Source organism: Carassius auratus, chromosome 20, assembly GCF_003368295.1.
Source record: "Carassius auratus strain Wakin chromosome 20, ASM336829v1, whole genome shotgun sequence".
In the NCBI taxonomy this organism is placed as follows: domain Eukaryota; kingdom Metazoa; phylum Chordata; class Actinopteri; order Cypriniformes; family Cyprinidae; genus Carassius; species Carassius auratus.
The window spans coordinates 16,016,112-16,034,896 of NC_039262.1; the positions used below are offsets into that span (position 1 = coordinate 16,016,112).

Consider the following 18,785-nt stretch of genomic DNA (forward strand, 5'->3'; position numbering starts at 1 on the left):
AATGCCTGATGAGTTTTGAGAACACTTGACAAGAGATCAGAGACCATTCCTTCATGCAAAATCTCTCCAGATCCTTCAAATTCACAGCTCCATTTTTGTGCTTCTTTTCTTCAGTTCACCCCTCTCATTTTCTATAGGGTTCAGGTCAGAGGACTGGGAAAGCCATGGAAAAAGCTTCAATTTGTGCTCAGTAACCAATTTTATTGTGTTGATTTGGATGTTTGTTTTGGATTATTGTCCTGATGGAAGATCAAACCACTGTCTATTATAAGATTTCTATGGTGTCAGGTTTAGAGTTTTAATTTGTTGGTATTTGATTGAATCCATGATGCCGTGCATCTGAACAAGATGTCCAGGACCTCCAGCAGAAAAACAGGCCCACAATATTATAGATCCAGCAGAATATTTAGCCGTGGGCAATGGGTACTTTTTATCCCTGTTTGTACTAAACCCATCTGGTCAGTATCGTTTGACCATAGAAGCCAGCACCACAAGTTCCAGTCGTGTTTGAAAACTGAATATGCTGGAGATTGTTTTTGGATGAGCGAGGATAATTTTTGGTGAAACTCTCCCGACCAACATGTGGTGATGTTGTTGATGTTGTTGTTTTTTTTAAAGGTATCTGATGCCAAATTTCAACTAACCACTACAGTTCTCCAGCTGTAGTGCTTGGAGAGTATTTGGCCATTCAAACTCTCTTCCTCATCGTGCATTAGAATGAAAAAGACACATGTCCTCTTACAGGCAGATTTATAACATCTTTAGTTGATTGGAAAGATCAAATAAGATAAATAATGCAAATTTGTTTTCACAGCCGCCTTAGATTTTTAGACTAGATAAGTAAGGTTTACTGAGACGGTTTTTGATGATGGCTTGACAGAGTTTGATCTAACTATTTAAATAGGTCATTTTAAAGTGTTAAGTTTTTACACACTGTAGTCAGCAGATAGACTACCATGGCCATTGCTTGGTGGTTGCAGAGTGTGCTGCTGGTTGGTTACCCGGATGTGGTTAAACAAATAGGGTTGTTTGATGGTTGGTATGGGGTTTTGGCGAGTTGCTAGGTTATTTTCACCGGCTGCTAAGAAGCTCTGGCTAGTTGCTAGGAGTTTGGGTGCTCTGGTTGCTGGTTGATTCTAGTGTGTTCTGGAAGGTTGCTAGTAAATGCTAAAGGTCTTCTTTCTGATTAGGAGTTGCTCTTGTTTGACAAGGTGGCTGGTGAAATTATTTTGTAAAATAATTGTCCTCAATTACCTAATACTTATTATAATTTAAATAATACGAATAATGAAATAATAGGCTTTATATTTTTAACTCCAATTACTGGTACACAGTATTCACCAAATGAGAATAAAAAAGCTTAGATAATAAAGGATAGATGGTAGTGGGACAGGCAAGTAATTTGAATTTACTGCATTTGTGGTGAGATCAATAGTGCTGGTTACACCAAACCGTGCTGTTTGGACTGGTTCGGTGAATGTCTTTTTTGGAGTGCGACACCGCTTTCTGTGTTCATATGACTATGCTCGCTCCCGTCAGCTCCTCGTGAGCGCGCGGGCCACAGAGAGAGTAGTATAGCGCAGAGCATACTCGGTTAACTCTTTGTACCGACTAGAAGCTGCACCGACCCGTGCCGGACAAATGATCTGACCTTCAGCGAACCGGAGGCTTGATCTCTACCATTCAGACGTTTCAACACACCACACCGGACAAATATCGCATCGTTTTTAGCGCGTCTGCTCGTTTTTTTTCGTAAACACATTTTTATTTGTTAGCGAGAGGTGGCCACGTCCTTGATTTTTCTGGCCTCGCGGTTTGGAAAAACCTAACACATTCTGAGTGGTTTCACCCAGGAATGGATACTGGAGTTGTCACTGAAAAGAAAAGGTAGGGAGCCCAGGGTCTCTGTCAAAGAAGGTGGTCTGCGGAGCGGAATTTGTTATGTTTAGTTTAGTAATCAGGCCGAAAGATATTCCTCCACCGTCACACAAAACGTGTCGCCATTTTGTGCTGGATGGCTATCTAAACAACTAAGAGCAAGTTTAAAGCGCTCATGCCGGCTATTTGTCTCCAAATAACCATTAAATGTTATTTTTAAAAATTTAAAGACTCAGATTTGTTGCTTTGTAACGCATTATTTGTGTTTTTTTGAGGTAACAGATTGTCTAGTCTCTGTCTGTGGAAGGAAGCTAACAAAACTACGTTAGCTGCATGCTCACTTAAACTTCCCCTGATTTATTACTTTAACGGTTATAAACAGTTTATAATAGTGTAGACATAATTAAGTTCTCATGAGAAGGTGTGAACACTGTGTTTATATAGGCACATATATTTGAGCGTGAATGTCAAATGCTTATATTAAACATAAATAAATGCTTTTTGTATACTGCTCAGACAGATGCACGTCTATTACAACAGAGGAGAAAGTAAATGGCATAATCTCTGCTCAGTGGATACTAATTGTGTGCTTTTTATTCTGATATTTTGCACTGTATTCGTTCCTGAATGTTTTATGCAGTTTATTTTCTAAGATAAAAAGAGCCATGAGCTGGTCATAGGGTCCCTTCTTTACCCCTCAGACCACTTGACCCCACAATTTACTTTAACTCAGCCAGTCTGGCATATTTTGTGGATAAAGGACTGGAAGCAGGAATTCATTTTTGGATTTTGCTGACAGTGGGTTATTCTTTGTCAGACCTGTCATCAGTGTGGGCTCAGATGAGATGAGATGGAAATAAGTGTTGGTATTGCTAAGACTGAAAAATGTTGCCTGGTTTTTCTGTACTAGTGAATTTACAAGAAGGATTGCACAGGCATAAGATCCAGTGTGTCACCATTTAGGCCTGTATGTTAGCTACAGGTCATTTTGGCACATTTCGTTGTTGGAATTGCTGCTTAACCTATCATGTTTTTCTTGAATATTCTGTGAGTTCTCATTTGGGGTTGTGAACATGCAAAGTGTTGTGGAATTTGCAGGTCAGTTGGCCTTTTGGATTTATTTAAAGTACAAGAACCGGTGACACAGACCTGAAATAAAAACTTTTTGGATAGGATTTATTTAATAGTTTCTTAACTACTCTCTGATGGTAATTACATTTAAGCTTTTGGCGCAGAGACCTTTATCCAAAGAAGCTTACGCTGCATTGAAAGTGGACATGTTTATTAGTTTTAGCTTGTTAATTTCTATTGTTTGAGCTTCAGGGAAGCATGCAGAGGAAGTACCTTTCCAAGTTCTAAAGTTTAAAATGTTTTTAAAAATGGTTTGCTGTTTTAACAGATATTTTAAATTTATTTAGTGTGTTCTTTGGTTGAATTGAATCCAAGGTCAGTTTTGACCCTGGACTATAATAATCCTACTTAGATTTTAATCTCATTTTTTATTTGTAGTTATACCAATACTGTGTGATAGGATTTCAGTTTAGAACCTGTTTAAAGTAAGTAATACCTTGTTTTCAGTGGCAATATTTTCCTCTGACATTATTTTGGTTGGCATCCAAGTTCAAGCTGCTACATGCTTTTTGCATCTCTTCTCTCAAGTCTTAATCACTCTAAGCATTGACGTCAAAGCAACTTCCTTCCCAGTCTTGTGGCAAAAACCTAAATGAGTTTGAATGCTGAAATGTGGCCCTCTTGTTATGTTTTCCTCTTTAGAGGTGTTATCATAAGCCTTGTGTCAAAAGGAAGTCTATTGATACTGTCATTGTGTTTCAGGGTCTTGCGTGTGTCCTATATGAATCCAGTTACATTGGGTATCATGTTGTGAAACAGGCCTACTTTTAGACCTGTGTCGATTTTAGTTATCAATATTATTGAGTTATAAATAGTAAACCAATTAATTTTTTAGTGGTTTAAAAGCCTTCTTAGGTGGAAGGATTAGACACTATGACAAATCTTACATCATGGCGTGAGTACTTCTGAATAACAAATATAACAGTATATCATAATGTTTGACTAATTATTCTCGAAATTAGCTGGAAAAATATTTAATGTTCAAAGTGTAAATAATGTGCAAATGTATTAACTTTGATATAAATATCAACCATTAGATAATTCGCTACATTTTGCCTTTGCGCATTATATATCATATATGCATATCAAGCAGTCAGCGCATGCAAAAATATATATCTTCAGTGTCGAATAATAGTCAGGGGTTTGCTTTTTGGCTTCCTCTCATTGGAATGCATTTATGTTTGTGTTAAATGCATTTTTGCATTTAAATGTAACAGATTGGAATAGAACCAAAGTGTTTTAAAAAGTTGGACTAATTTGTTACTTTTGATGCTTTCCTAAAATGCATCAATTTGTGGAAAGATGTTCAAAAACAGCGAGAGAAAAATAAACAAAAAAGTTAAATGCACCACCACTATAAATGTCACTAACATCTATGTAACAATACATTTAGATAAATGAATGGCCTCACAAATTCACACATGCACTGCCTTTTTTTTTTTATGAAACAATTTTCAACTAGACATTGCTGGCAAATTTAAAAAATTACAAAGAAACTGCAAGTAACACTTTTAATTAAAATTAAAATTTTGAAATTGAAAGACTGGAATAGAATAGTAGGGGAGTTGGAAAATGAGCCTATTTTCAAAAAAGTGGAGTGTTCCTGTAAGAATTTAAGTAAAAAGTTCCCCTTAGCTAAAGGGGCCTTCCAGCTACCCTGAATAGAGTCAATAATGTAGACATATATTATTGAGCAGTCCATATATGGAGCTTACATAAGATGACAATGTACCGGCATGCACAGACTCAAACAAGCTGAAATCCACAATGAAATGCGTGTGTTAACATTCCCTGTGCACAAGGGTTTTCCTCTCTTTCTGGCCAAATGATTTCCGCTTTGCTTCAGAAAATACTTTGATGGGGAGGATGGGCGCATTTAGGACGCCGTCTGTCTGAAGATGCTGTTTTTTCCTGCTAGGGCACTAGGCTGTCTTAACCGTTTTCCCTTCTTTGTGTTGCTTTGGCGTTGGCGGTTGACACAATGCCTACTCATTGTTTCTCGTTGCTGCTTTGACCTTGGAGATCCTAGATGGGGAATATATAGATTTGTTGCCAGTTGCATGGAGATCTCATTGGTCATTTAAATTATGAAGGACGAAAGTATGTAGGCCTAAATCTGCATCACTTTGTGCATTAGTTGTGTGTTTGTATCTGTAGGTATTCAGTTTAATTCAGAAGCCATTTTTGATTCAGAATTTTTTTAAAGCTTATTATAAATGCATTTATCTGCTTCCCCTAATGCGTTTTAGTATAGAAAAGAAAAACGACACTGCTGTTTATTGCAGTAAAATTCATAATCATTAACGGAATCCAACTAACATGACATAAAAGTAACAGTCTGTCTGCGTTGTATAACTTTTTTTATCACCTCTAGGCCACATATGTAAATAAAGAAAAGAGAAATCTTCAACCAGGTGACATTATAGTTGTATGCATGCCAGAAAAATGGCACTGTTTTAACTTTGAGAAAAGTGGGAACGTTTCAATGCGGTGAAAGCATTATATTTCATAGGGAGCTGTTAACTGTATAAATAGTTTGAGACGAGTGGTGTTTACACTGTGTTATTGTTGCTTGGCCATTAATGGTTTATAATTGAAAATGGAAAGAGTTATTTTGCCTCTTTTGATGACAATGCACGTAGATGAACTAACACTACAATGAAGCTCTGATGGATCTTGACCCCCAGCTGCCCACGATGCATTAGGAAATTTCATATTGTGTAACTGTAAATGTAACCGTCCAATGCAACACAATGTAACTGTCCAATGCAACATTAATTCTCAGATGCTTCTGAAGAAATTTAACAGAAGAACACCTTTGACTCCCTCCACACGGACTGCTGTTTTTCAGACAATGACGTGTTTGCGCTTTTATTGCAAACGTTGTCTAAATCCAGTTCCTTGATGCTTCCATGTCTAGTTTCAAGCTTGTTTGAGGCTTAACATCTTCTGTCAGCTGACCTGATGAACGTATAAAAAGATGTGCGTTTTTGTTGAATTATCTTTTGAGGATTTCTGATGGTTTTTTAACGTTCTGCTTAAAGCCACTTCAAGATAGTTTTCTGTGAAATCCTAGAATTAGGAAAAGACAAGTTTATCAGCATTTTAATCCATTTCCCTGAAGTGTCAGCTTTTGTAAACAATGAGCATTTTCCACATCGGTAAACCGTGAACAAACACCTGAAGGTGGTGGCTTTTGTTACAGAGGGCGCTTTACTTTGTTGCTCTTTGTTGCCAGGAGCTTTGCTTGTTTTTGCAGACCGCCGTTATTTCAGTGAACTGAAACATTTGTTAAATGTGTGGGAGTTGAACTTGGCAGTGCCAGAATAGGCAGCGGTCCCAAGGGCAATAGATAGGCTGCTTTAGAAATTATGATGAGGTAGAGGCTCATTTTAGCAAAAAGCTTTTTCATGATGACCTATTTATCGGGAAAGAGGCTTTTTTCTGCCCAAGAGCTGTTTATTTTCCAGATACTGACCTTTCTTGCTTGTAAGAACAGTTACGGTGCTTTATGGCTTGTTTGTGTAGTTTTGTTCCTTGTAGTGTGCCGAAAAGTTTATGTTGGGAAATCTGAAAACTGTCTAACACCACAACATTTATCACCGTTGGCTGGAATCCAAGGGTTGTAACTGTGTCTGTCACAGCATGTCTACACCCCTTTTACCAGCCAGTCAGATTGTAACTATCTTTCTGGCCTCTGACGTTGCAAGTTTTGACGCAATTCAAATGAGAGATTTAAAGTATGTTGACCTTTCTGCTACCCTCAAGCACTAGCGCAGGAGGTCTCTCTTGTCAAACACCTAGTCAAAGTAACAAAACACTGTCCTTCCTTATCTTTTCAGGGTGAGCTCGGAGCGCAGGAAGGAGAAGTCCAGGGATGCAGCGCGATCTCGCAGGGGAAAGGAGTCTGAGGTGTTCTATGAGTTAGCACACCAGCTCCCCCTGCCACACAATGTCACCTCCCACCTGGACAAAGCCTCCATCATGAGGCTGACCATCAGCTATCTGCGCATGAGGAAGCTGCTCAGCTCTGGTCAGTACGCACACTTGAATATTTGCATCTACATATGCAAAATAGTTACATCTCATTCAAATGGGAATCAAAACATCGCCACCAGTAGATATAGTAAACATCATTCGTAAACACTGAGCTGATGAACGGAGGCAAAAATGTGCAATCTGCACTGTCACTAAAGCAGAATCCTCAAAGGGTGCATATTAGTACTAATATGTACTTTTTAGATACTCGTATGTACAGTACCATGGCTTCATATTTAACTGAAATTGCAATGGCTAAGTATGGCTATCAAATTGCAAAGTCTGTGATTTAATTAAGTTTTTGTTGACACGCAAGCAGCTCCTGATCCAATGTTTTCTGTTTCTTGGAACAGCTGTTTGCAGTAAATGCTGCTCCACTTGAACTCATCTCTACATCTGCTCTGACTTTGGGATGCTTATAACATGCATTTGAGACTTGAAATATGCAGTTATGAACTAACTGTTGTCAACAAAAGTAAAACTAGCTTTCCCTGCAGTTAAGACAGCTGTCAATATTAGTATTGTAATTTTACTTTTTTAAATAAAATACTTTTTTAATTAGTATTTACTTTACTAATATTACTTTTGGTACTAATATGTAGCTTATCTTTCCTTCAAGGTTGCATAATAATACTAGTATGTACTTTTTATGTAGTAATATGTACTGGCCTAGTGACAGGTATGTTTTCTGACAGTGTGGAAGAGGCTTAATGTGCTGCTATGACCATATGCTTAATAGATTGCTTAAGGATGTTGTTTGGCTTTGCAGATCAATCTGAGAAGGAGAATGAGGAGGAGAGTCAGCTGAACAGCTTTTATCTGAAGGCTCTGGAGGGTTTCCTCATGGTCCTGTCTGAAGATGGAGACATGGTTTATCTCTCTGAGAATGTCAGCAAGAGCATGGGCCTCTCACAGGTAGAAATGTTTCTATTTTGGTCTTTTCTGTTTAGATGTAAAGCTTACGTTGTAGCTGACCATCTTTACCATCTTTTCTTTCAGTTTGATCTGACTGGTCACAGCATCTTTGAATTTTCACACCCATGTGACCATGAGGAGCTGAGAGAGATGCTGGTCTACAGGACAGGTAATTCACACATGCTACACTACAACATATTTCAGCAACAAAAAAAAAAATAACACACACCAGCCATCAATAATGAATGCATGAACTGAAGTTTTTGTCCATGTTTAGGATCCAAAAAGACCAAGGAACAAAACACAGAGCGCAGCTTCTTCCTGCGCATGAAGTGCACACTCACTAGCAGAGGGCGCACTGTCAATATCAAGTCTGCCACGTGGAAGGTGAGATTTCTCAAACGATCACAATTTTTTTGGTATCTACAGCCTATATAACATTTGTATTACCCTGATTTGTTGTTTTTAAATGGTTAATTCATTTTGTTGACAATGCATGTATACAGGAAATTTAACAAGGAAGAAGGAAATAAACTGGCTTGAGTCTTATTGTGCACAGAGCATCCTTATAGTCGTTTTTTATAACATACCTGCTATACAAAGAATTTGAGCAGACGTTTCCCCCTTGTCTCTCCTGTTAAAGGTTCTTCACTGCACTGGTCATGTGCGTGTGCAGGAGTGCGACGAGGGTTCGGGAGACTCTGGCTTTAAAGAGCCTCCTCTGACCTACCTTGTGCTCATCTGTGAGCCCATTCCTCATCCCTCGAACATCGAGGTGCCGCTTGACAGCAAGACCTTCCTTAGCCGCCACACTCTGGACATGAAGTTCTCCTACTGTGATGAAAGGTTAGCAGAAAGATGTAGGGATGTTCATTTCGGTTATTTTTCCTAACCGACGCTTGTTAACTGATTATTAATCGTTAACCGACAGGATTATTTTAATTTAGAATTGAATTAAATTAGAAAGGATAAGTGTCTGTGACCCGTTAATAATATTAACATTTGTTTCCCGGGAATTCATTTTACATGCGCAAAAAGCAGCAAACAACAGAACGTTGCACAAAAATTATTGTGAATGTACACAAATAAAGGCAAACCTTTTACAATTCCAATTATCTTTATAACTAAAAGGAGTGGTTGCTTCCACTGTTAGAGGGGAGAAAAGAAATTTAGTGACTGCATCAGCGCTGCATGCATGCACACTGTTAAGCATTGCTACCTTGACAATGCAGCCTGTTTATTATCATAACAAAATACACTCAGTCAAACATGGAAACAAAAAAAACCCCCACACTGCTCAGTTTAAATATGTAGTAAAATCTGTGCAGTTAAGTGCTATCATCGTATCGCTGTGATGTTATGCAAAAGATTTTGGTCTACATGGATATTGGAACACGAGTAAAGTATATAATACATAATAATTTGGCATTCAGATACATTGTGGGGGGAACTAAAATAGCCTAGCTGTGTTTACAGTGTTTATTATGATGTTTGGAAACATTTCGCATTGCCATTAAGGCCTAATTCTGAAATAAATATTAAAACGCGACTTATGGGTTTTTTTCTCTCTAAAAAGACTTACACATAATAGATTAAAATAACATAAAAAATACAAGTTTTCAGTATAAAGCAGCGTAACTGACTTTTTATAACATAACTGAAAGATGAAAATGACTGATAGCGAATGAATCCGGAACCCTTGTACATTAAAATATACAAATGACCATTCCTCCTTTAATGTTAAATATAACATGCATACACCAAACAGAAAAAAACAAATGATTATGTAGACAGATTGGCACATAGCTCCTTTTCTTTCTTCCTTTTGTTTTGTTGATGTGTAAATGGTTAGGCCTGCCCTACTTTATTTCCCTATTTTGTTTTGTTTTATGTATATGGGTTTGCCTTGATGGTATCTGTACCTAGCAATGAATACTGTGCGTGCCAACCAGTTGTTGACATTTCTTTGAATAAAAGCAATGCTGCAGAACGAGTTCAGTAGGCCAAAGCACAAAAGCCTGTTCTGTACTTTTACAAATGTTATTATCACCACCTAGTGGCAAAAGCCAGTAGTATTTTTAAGCCTTTTCTGAAGGCATAACTATGCAGATAAGGTTGTTTTTTTCACTGCCCTTTTGTACATGTATGTTGTATGTAAATAATACAATATCTTGTTACTATCCCAGAGCTAAACTATAATATAAAAAAACTAAAACAAACAAACAAAAAATCTGAAATAAACACAATTGAAAGCTATATACTAATAATTAATAATTCTATAAAAAACTAAAACTAATAAAAATGGCTAAAGCAGACACCAGAATTACTAAAACCTTAAACTGAAATTAAAATAATAATAATTAAAAAAAATAGTCACCAGGAGTGACACAAGATTTTTCATTTTTTCATTTTAAGTTAAATATAATATTTGGTCTTATGATAACTAAAATGGGTTCAAGAACATAGAAGATTGAGACCACTGCATTTGACTTCTCACATCCAGATCATGTTGAAGTGGCAGTTGTTTCAGCATGTAGCTACACAATTGCAAACTCAAACCTCTCACTCTTTTTCCAAAGAATCACAGAGCTGATGGGATATGAGCCAGATGATCTGCTGAACAAGTCTGTGTATGAATACTATCATGCCCTGGATTCAGATCACCTTACCAAGACACATCACAACTGTGAGTACCTCGACAGAACGTATACCTTAAAGAGCTGTGAATCTTTGGGAACCATAGGGTTTTGATTCGATTCAAGAACGATTTTTGCTAATTCAGAACGATTCAATTCGAGACAATTCACAGTTAAATTTGATGTAATTCAGTTTACAATTAGATTCTACGTTCTTTAAGTGCAATAACAGGATTAATATAATGATTCTGCTAATTCTTTATATGCTTATAGTCGAGGGCAAATTATATAGGCAGCCCAAAGGCCCAAATTACAAAGAGTAGGGGTGTGCCTGAAGCCAAATACCTTATTCGAAAAAGCACGGATAATGGCTTCAAAAACAAATAACTAATAATTCTGCCTGAATATTCGGCTGAGGCCACAGCACAGTCTGGTGTTTGCTAGATTCACAGGTGAGACGGGGGATCAACACAACATTTTACACAAACCTGTAAATTCATGCAATAATGAGTGTGTGAAGTGAATGAATGTAAACTTTATGGATGAAAAAAAGTCCGCTATTCGAATTAAACACAGCATTGCTGTTGCCACTCCGTGCATCTCTCAGAAATCAGAGCTTAAACTTTAAACCTTATAGGCTATGAGATGATGCACGAATTAATGGTATAATCACAGTCTGATTGTCAATAAAACAGCCGTGTTTCAGTCTCTCAAAAACCTAACCAGCTCTCTGTCAAGAGTTGGCTAATCATCAACTTAAATACAGATACATTTCCTCTTTTGCTGGTTTGCATGGCACACGCACATTTGAATTCATTCAGTCGTGTTCAGGTGATCACTAAATGTTTGTCATGAAATTATTTTTACTTGTATGATCAATTTATTTTTAGAAATTAGTAATTTTATATTTTTGAACTGAAAATAGGGCAAATAGTCAAAACACAAATATTTTTCCATAATTTCATTTATTTTTTTTTCTTCATAGGCTACTTTTCCAAACCTGCAAATTAAGTCTACTTAAGTGAAATACTTTTTTAAACTGCGCAGGAACCGGTGAGCCAAAGGAAATGTTGTTGTTTTACATAAACCTCTAAAATTACAGTGCAGTAGCAAGTGTGTTAAATGAGTTCATGAATGAAATAGTAAGTTGCCTTTTTCCATGCATTTCCCGGAAATTACTTAAATCAATTTCCATATTTCCAAACTGCATAGGAACTTTTATTGTTTTAATTTAGATATTTAAATATTTATTTATTGGATCACGAAAGGTCCCCAAGCTGGGACTTGAACTCGTTGGCCGAAGCACAACCGCACTACATCTCGAAGCACTGCCTATACAAGGATATCAGCTATGACTGTTAGAAGATCTTTAAATATTATTTTGGTTAAACATCGCATATTTGTTCAGTAATAACTAACTGCTTTTAACTGCTCAGGTAATGTCAATGTTATGACCGAAAGCCATTAACAATCTACTCTCAGAAAATGTGTCTGTGAGAGCTACAAATGGAGCGCAAGCCCAATCTTGTGACAGGTGGTGAATGGTGGAGCACATGAGGAGAGATGTGTGGCACGAACAAGGCGCTGTTTAAGGTCTCCATTAATTTGTGCTTGTAGTAATTTAATGTCTATATATTTTAAAGCACTGAATGGCTATAGAAAACCCAATTCATTCGATTCTAAGCGTTCTAAATTGATTAATTTCCAAAATCAACCATTCTAAAATCCATGTTTCAAAATTGATGCATATGCATCATCAGGGTTTGTAATCGATGCATCGAGAAAATGAGTGATTCGTTACACCCCTATAACCTTATCATGGTAAAGGTTTCACTTTAACGTGCAAAACTGTTACAAAAGATGTCTTGTTGAATACTTCTGATTGGAGTGTGTTGTTTTTCCCAGTGTTCGCAAAGGGCCAGGCCACCACAGGCCAGTACCGCATGCTGGCTAAGAAAGGTGGTTTTGTGTGGGTGGAGACTCAGGCCACTGTTATCTACAATCCCAAGAATTCTCAGCCACAGTGCATTGTGTGCGTCAACTACGTTCTCAGGTACGGATCCAGATTACAGATCTTCAGTAGACCAGTGGATTTATAGAAGCAAAATATTGTGAGAAGTGCTTTGGTGTGGATACAATTGTGTCTGTGATCATAATTCAACTTACCATTCTGTCCCGTCCAGTGGCATTGTGGAGGGGGATGTTGTCCTGTCCTTGCAGCAGACCATGACCGAGCCCAAGGCTGAGGAGAAAGAGAACCAGGAGATGGAAGAGGAGGCCTCTGAGGTGGACATACTCAAACTCTTCAAGCCAGAAAGCCTCAAGTGTCCCGTGATGAGCTCTGAACTTTACGAGAAGCTGAAAGAGGAGCCTGAGGCTCTCAATGTCTTGGCACCTTCTGCAGGAGACACCATCATCTCTCTGGACTTCAACAATTCAGGTGCTTCCTGAAGGATGGTAACATATTAAATGGAACAGATTAAGATTTGCTCACTGTGACCGTGACTTGGCAGCAAATGAAATGAGAGCTGACAGTCAGAGGTGGCATGAGCAAAGAGCATTATTCTCATTCTTATTATTCTCATCTTGTTTAATCATAGATGATATTCCTGCAATTTAAATGAATGCTTCCCCTCCACAGTGTTCATTTTTATTAGCGAAAAAGTGTAATTGTCAAAATAAAATGACATTTTTAACAGCAGCAAAGTTCAATAGCTGTGGCTGGTTGCGCAGCCCACCAGTAATGTAAAGCAACCAGAAGTTGAAGAAGAACATCTACTAGCGACTGACAGCTCATTCACTTCCATTCAAAAGTTTGGGGTTGGTAAGATTTTTGTCATGTTTATCCAAAAAATATATATCTTATGCTCACCAAGGCTGCATGCATTTATTCAAAAATAGAGTCAAATCAGTAATGTTGTGAAATATTGTTTCAATTTAGAATGGTTTAGTTTTCTATTTTAATATGTTTAAAAAGTAATTCATTTTTGTGATGATAAAGCTGAATTTCAGCAGCTCTTCCTCCAGTCCTTAGTGTCATATGATCCTTTAGAAATTATTTGAGTTTAGGTTTCTTTGTATATTAAGTTCAGATGAACAGCATTTATTTGAAATATAATCTTTAGTAACTTTTGTCACATTTGATCTATACAATGCATCCTTGCTAAATCCCTCAAAAAAGAAATTCTTACTGGCCCCAAAACTTTTGAGTGTACTCTTGTATAGACTTAAAACATATTCAAGGTATTCACTATTCCTCTGTATATGGATTCATAATCTTTGTTTTAGATATAAAAATTATAAATATACTAGTGCTGTTATATGATATATTATATGATATATTAGTGCTGTTATATGATATATAAATATTTATATATTTAATATAAATTATATGAATATAAATAAATACATGTAAATAATTTCAAAATATATGCTGTATTTATGTGTGTATTTATATATGAATAATAAATTTACACACAATACCTTGATGTGCTATCAATGATAACTTAACAGAATTGAATTTCCTCCAGACTCTGACATGCAGCTGCTGAAGGAGGTGCCCCTCTACAATGACGTCATGCTGCCCTCCAGCAGTGAGAAGCTGCCCATCAGTCTGTCTCCTCTGACGCCCAGCGACTCCACCCCTGTTCTGACCAAATTAGACACCGGAGCGGAGGACTTCCCTTTCAGCTCTGCCTCTGATCGTGGTCCAGACTCTGCAAACACACCTTCCACATCTGGACTGGGCTCCCCGGGGGTAAAGACTCAATAAACACTTGCTTTTTTTAGCTGCTATTCTTAGTCATTTAAAAGGGTCGCTCGTTTTTAATGATTAATGAGATCCTGTGTGTCTTCAAGTGTGTGTTTTTTCTTAGCCCAACAGCCCCATGGATTACTGTTTCCAAGTAGACTCCGACATCAATTCTGAATTCAAACTGGACCTGGTTGAGAAACTGTTTGCTATTGATACTGAGGCAAAGACCCCTTTTAGCTCCCAGGTAACCTTTTTTCTGAAATATCTCTCTCTGTGGTCATTATTGCATTGCATAAACTTCACATGGCAAATATCTGTGACTTCTAGGCCATGGAGGATCTCGACCTAGAGATGCTGGCTCCATACATCCCAATGGATGATGACTTCCAGCTGCGCATTCCCTCTCCGCTGGATCCGCTCCCGTCTGGCCCTCACTCTGTGTCAACCATGAGCTCCCTGTTCCAGCCCTTGTCCTCCCCTGTGTCTCCAGCCTCTTCCTCCAGCAGCACAGTGAAACAGGAGCCGTCATCTCAGGCCCCTTCACCCCTGCACCTGCTGCAGGAGGTGTGCAATGCTCCTGTCTCACCCTTCAGTGGCAGTCGGGACGTTTCCCCTGCCCGGTCCCCCACCCCAAAGAGCAGCAATCAGCTCAACAACAGGTAAAGCTCTCACTGGCATGACTTCCTGCTGGCAGCCTCAGTATTAAACTGCAAGTAGATTACGATCAAACCAAAAACAGTCCTATCATGACCATAGAGCTGCGATTTGGATTTCTCTTAGATGTCACTACTAGTAGATTATCTGATTTTGTGTTCGTTGCTCCAATTTTCCAGAGAGCTGTCTCCAAAGATGATAGCTGTCCAGAACACCCAGCGTAAGAGGAAGCTGGCGGAAGTGACATCACTTTCTGAGGCTGTTGGATTGGTCAGTATGGAAATAGATTTATTGCAAAGATTAAGTAATAGTGCATAAACTATGACCAAATTTATGTTAGTATTATACATAAATTTGTTTTGAAAACATGGCTCATTTAAAAAAATTAAAAATAAACCTTGAGAAACATCATGTAAAGTGATTCTTAAATATTTGTTTTCCTTGTAACTCTAAGACTAATGGCCACTCTCCAATTTCCTGCAGAGTGCTTTGCTTCAGAGTGTGGACAGTGCTATAGAGCCTGGAAAGAGGGCAAAGGTTTTAGAGCTTAAAGGATCAAGTGTGCTTGGAGGAAACAAAACCATTCTCATACTGCCCTCTGGTGAGTGACAAGACCATCATCACCACTATACCATATATTTCATCCATTTTTAAATGCAAACCATTGTTAGAAATGCAGGAAACCCAAATTAAAACTTCATTACTTAATTATTTTTTGTACTCTTTACCTGATGGCAACACCACTTGGCATTTTTTAGAGTTCTATTCTAAGCATGTGTAATTCAGTTAGTCTTTTCCCTCTGATTCTGCAGATGTGGCCAGTCGTCTGTTGTGCAGTTCTTTAGAGAGCAGCCATGGGCTGCCTCAGCTAACACGTTACGACTGCGAAGTCAACGCTCCTGTGCAGGACCGCCATCATCTGCTGCAGGGAGAGGAGCTCCTGCGTGCTCTGGACCAAGTCAACTGAGCTTTGCTTTGTTTAGCAATCCCGGACACTGCATCTCTCTCTCTCTCACCCCTTGACCCCCAGCCGCCCGCCCGCCTGTCCGATCCCTGAAATCTGCCTCCACTTGTCTGCTTTTATTCCAAGCCCTAATATTCTCTATAAACCCCAGTATTTAAAAAATGTACTAGATGACCTGCACCTTCCATTGATCACGCCTTTGAGCCCAGAGGGAGTCCATCCTCCATCCCAGTGCGTAGAGGGCCTGGAGACAGACGAGTGTAATGTAACTTAACAGTGGTATCAACCAGACAAGAGTTAAGAGCCTTAATGTGAAATGCACATTGACGCACAGATGCTGATGCGTATAATCTCCCACACTCCCTCTGGATTCCCAACTTTTATCTAAAAACCCTCCATTGTGTTTTATGCCCCTCCCCAAAGTGTGTGTATTGTAGCTACAGTCGCACAATAATCTATTTTCTTAAGACAGAATACCAGCAGTCCATGCAATATACAAAACCATTTTTACAAATATGTACCTTTAATGAAAGATTGAAACATTTATTTTTTCTCTTCTCTCTGCTGAGTTTTGTTGTGTAGCGGTTACGCAAAGTTCTTTGTGTGCACTCATAAGCTCAACATCTGTTCGATGTTTGTGCGTGTTGCTTTCTTATTTGCTTACATCACTTTTAAGTTTTCTTTTGAACATCACAGATGAATTGTAAAAGAGCCATCGATAGTAATGGAGATAAAAAAAATTGTGCAAAAAAGGGAATTCAAAATCATGCTGTGGTGTTCTCAAGATGGTTTTTGTCTGAAAGAGATTAAAACAGATTTATAGTTTAATTATGCAATAGATTTTATATTTTTAGTGGTCATTTTTGTCTGTTTAGTTCTCTTTGTGGTGCTTAGGGTAATTCATGCTTGTGCGATATCATAGCTGGTAACCATTTTCTTTTTCTGCTTCATGAGCAAAGATGATGTATCATTTACATCCCAGTTTTATAAGTATTTATAATGGCATTAGAACATGAATGCTTAGTTAAAGTAAGACAATACTTATTTTCATCATGCTTTCAAATGAATGTCAGCCTGTTGACAAAGTCCTGCAAGTATTTTATGACCTTTTATCCCATTTTTCAATATTCTTTAACGTTACAGTAATTCTCATTCATCTGCAGTCTCCAGTCTTCTCCTTTATTCTTAACACTAAATGTTTTGTTTATTGCATAATCAGTAAAAGACAATTGTGGACCAGAATTTTGTGTAGTATGGTTTAATTGACCTGAAACTTTATTTTTTTATGTGGATCTATTAAGTTATTCAGGAATACATTCAGTTGCATTTCAAACATAGTGACAATAGACTTCCATGGTGAACTTTCTTTTAATATCTGAATTAATGTTACAGGTTCAACTGTCCGGACATTGTAAAGAAAGGCTGAAATTGTTGGTGGAAAAGTTATTGGCAACGTAGTTTGGTGTAATTCTAATTAAAATTTCATTAAAAAATAAGGACTGAAGGAGCTTTGTTTTAAAATAAAAACTTGTTTGTTTTTTTATTGTGTTTTTTAAAAGAACGAAAAAGGTTTTATTTAATTATAAAATATAATTTTATAATGTTGTAAAAAATATAAATAAAAAAACACAGGAAACCCCAAGAAAAGCATTTATATTTTTGACTTAAATATCATGAAATGTTTATTTAGAGTTGTCAGTCAATTTTGGTCATTGATGATATAAATGTTTTTCAAATACTCAAACTCAACATTAATATAGAGAATGCTTTTCTAAGACTTGTGTTTTGAACTTGATTTTCATTTTTTTTTACGGTTCGTTTCAGTGAACCGGTTAAAAACACATTACACAAACACATTTAAGCACATTTTTTTTTAGAATATAATAATAAGGGTGGTTTCTTGCCTTTACACTGAATGACTTTCTGGCACAATTAATACATTCTGATCCGTGATTAATTCTATAGTTTTGCACCTTCAGCACCCAAAACAAACGTATGTTTGCTCAGTAGAACTATCCTGCTTATAACAAACCTAAAATAATTTTCATGCACAAATTGAAAGAAGGTGTGGAGATGGCCCTCTACCCCCTTTTTGGAGAAGAGCTGTGGTGGGAGGACAAGCTGAGTGAAGTTTTGGCTCTGTGTATAAAGGGATTTCGCTAAAAGGATGTTCTTGAGGTTTGTTATCAGTATTATTATTATTATTGTTAACAACTCATACTGAAAAAAAATGGTTTACCTGTTTTTAAATTCCTGCTTGGAATTTAAGTTCACAAAACTTCTGTTCAGGATTCAGGGCTGGAACGAAATCATAATATAATATATAGACAGGTGCATCTAAAAAAATGAATATCGTACAGCTCTTTAAAAAAAAAAAAACTTTATATTCTATATTCATTACATGTAAAGTAAAACATAAAAAAGTTTTAATTTTGCTGATTATGAAAGTCAGAAATCCATTATCAAAAAAGAATGTTTTCTAAAGTTCTTTATATGTTCATCTATGCACTCAATACTTGGTTGGGACTCCTTCAGCACAAACTCCAGCATCAGTGAGGTGTGGCATGGAAGCGATCAGCCTGTGGCTCTATGGAGGCACTATTGGGTCTTCAGCTCGCCTGGGTTTTTTTTTTTTCTTTTTTTTTTGGATCAACTGTTTCTCATCTTTCTCTTGAAAATACCCCATAAATTCTGTGCGGGGTTCAGGTCAGGCATGTTGGCTGGCCAATCAACCACAGAAATACCATGGTCAGCAAACCACTTGGAAGTGGTTTTGGCAGCTGCTAACTCCTGCTGGAAAAAGGAAATAAGCATC

The 18,785-nt window shown here is 37.5% G+C and overlaps 1 protein-coding gene across 1 annotated transcript; it reads left to right on the forward strand.

Annotated features, from left to right (window-relative positions):
- Positions 1 to 1,553: 1,553 nt before the first annotated feature.
- Positions 1,554 to 17,212, forward strand: hif1ab (hypoxia inducible factor 1 subunit alpha b). The gene is made up of 15 exons (XM_026291245.1): positions 1,554 to 1,887; positions 6,852 to 7,042; positions 7,817 to 7,962; positions 8,047 to 8,131; positions 8,240 to 8,349; positions 8,606 to 8,808; positions 10,542 to 10,648; positions 12,504 to 12,651; positions 12,782 to 13,038; positions 14,129 to 14,355; positions 14,474 to 14,596; positions 14,680 to 15,011; positions 15,186 to 15,276; positions 15,490 to 15,607; positions 15,819 to 17,212. The coding sequence occupies exons 1-15, from the start codon at positions 1,856 to 1,858 to the stop codon at positions 15,971 to 15,973; spliced, it is 2,325 nt and encodes a 774-aa protein (XP_026147030.1). The 5' UTR covers positions 1,554 to 1,855; the 3' UTR covers positions 15,974 to 17,212.
- Positions 17,213 to 18,785: the final 1,573 nt, after the last annotated feature.

Bases quoted from the DNA above. Each gene is read 5' to 3' on its own strand.
- hif1ab (XM_026291245.1), top strand. From the start codon at position 1,856: ATGGATACTGGAGTTGTCACTGAAAAGAAAAG. The intron at 12,652-12,781 runs GTACGGATCCAG...TGTCCCGTCCAG, and splicing joins TGCGTCAACTACGTTCTCAG to TGGCATTGTGGAGGGGGATG. The intron at 15,012-15,185 runs GTAAAGCTCTCA...CCAATTTTCCAG, and splicing joins AGCAATCAGCTCAACAACAG to AGAGCTGTCTCCAAAGATGA.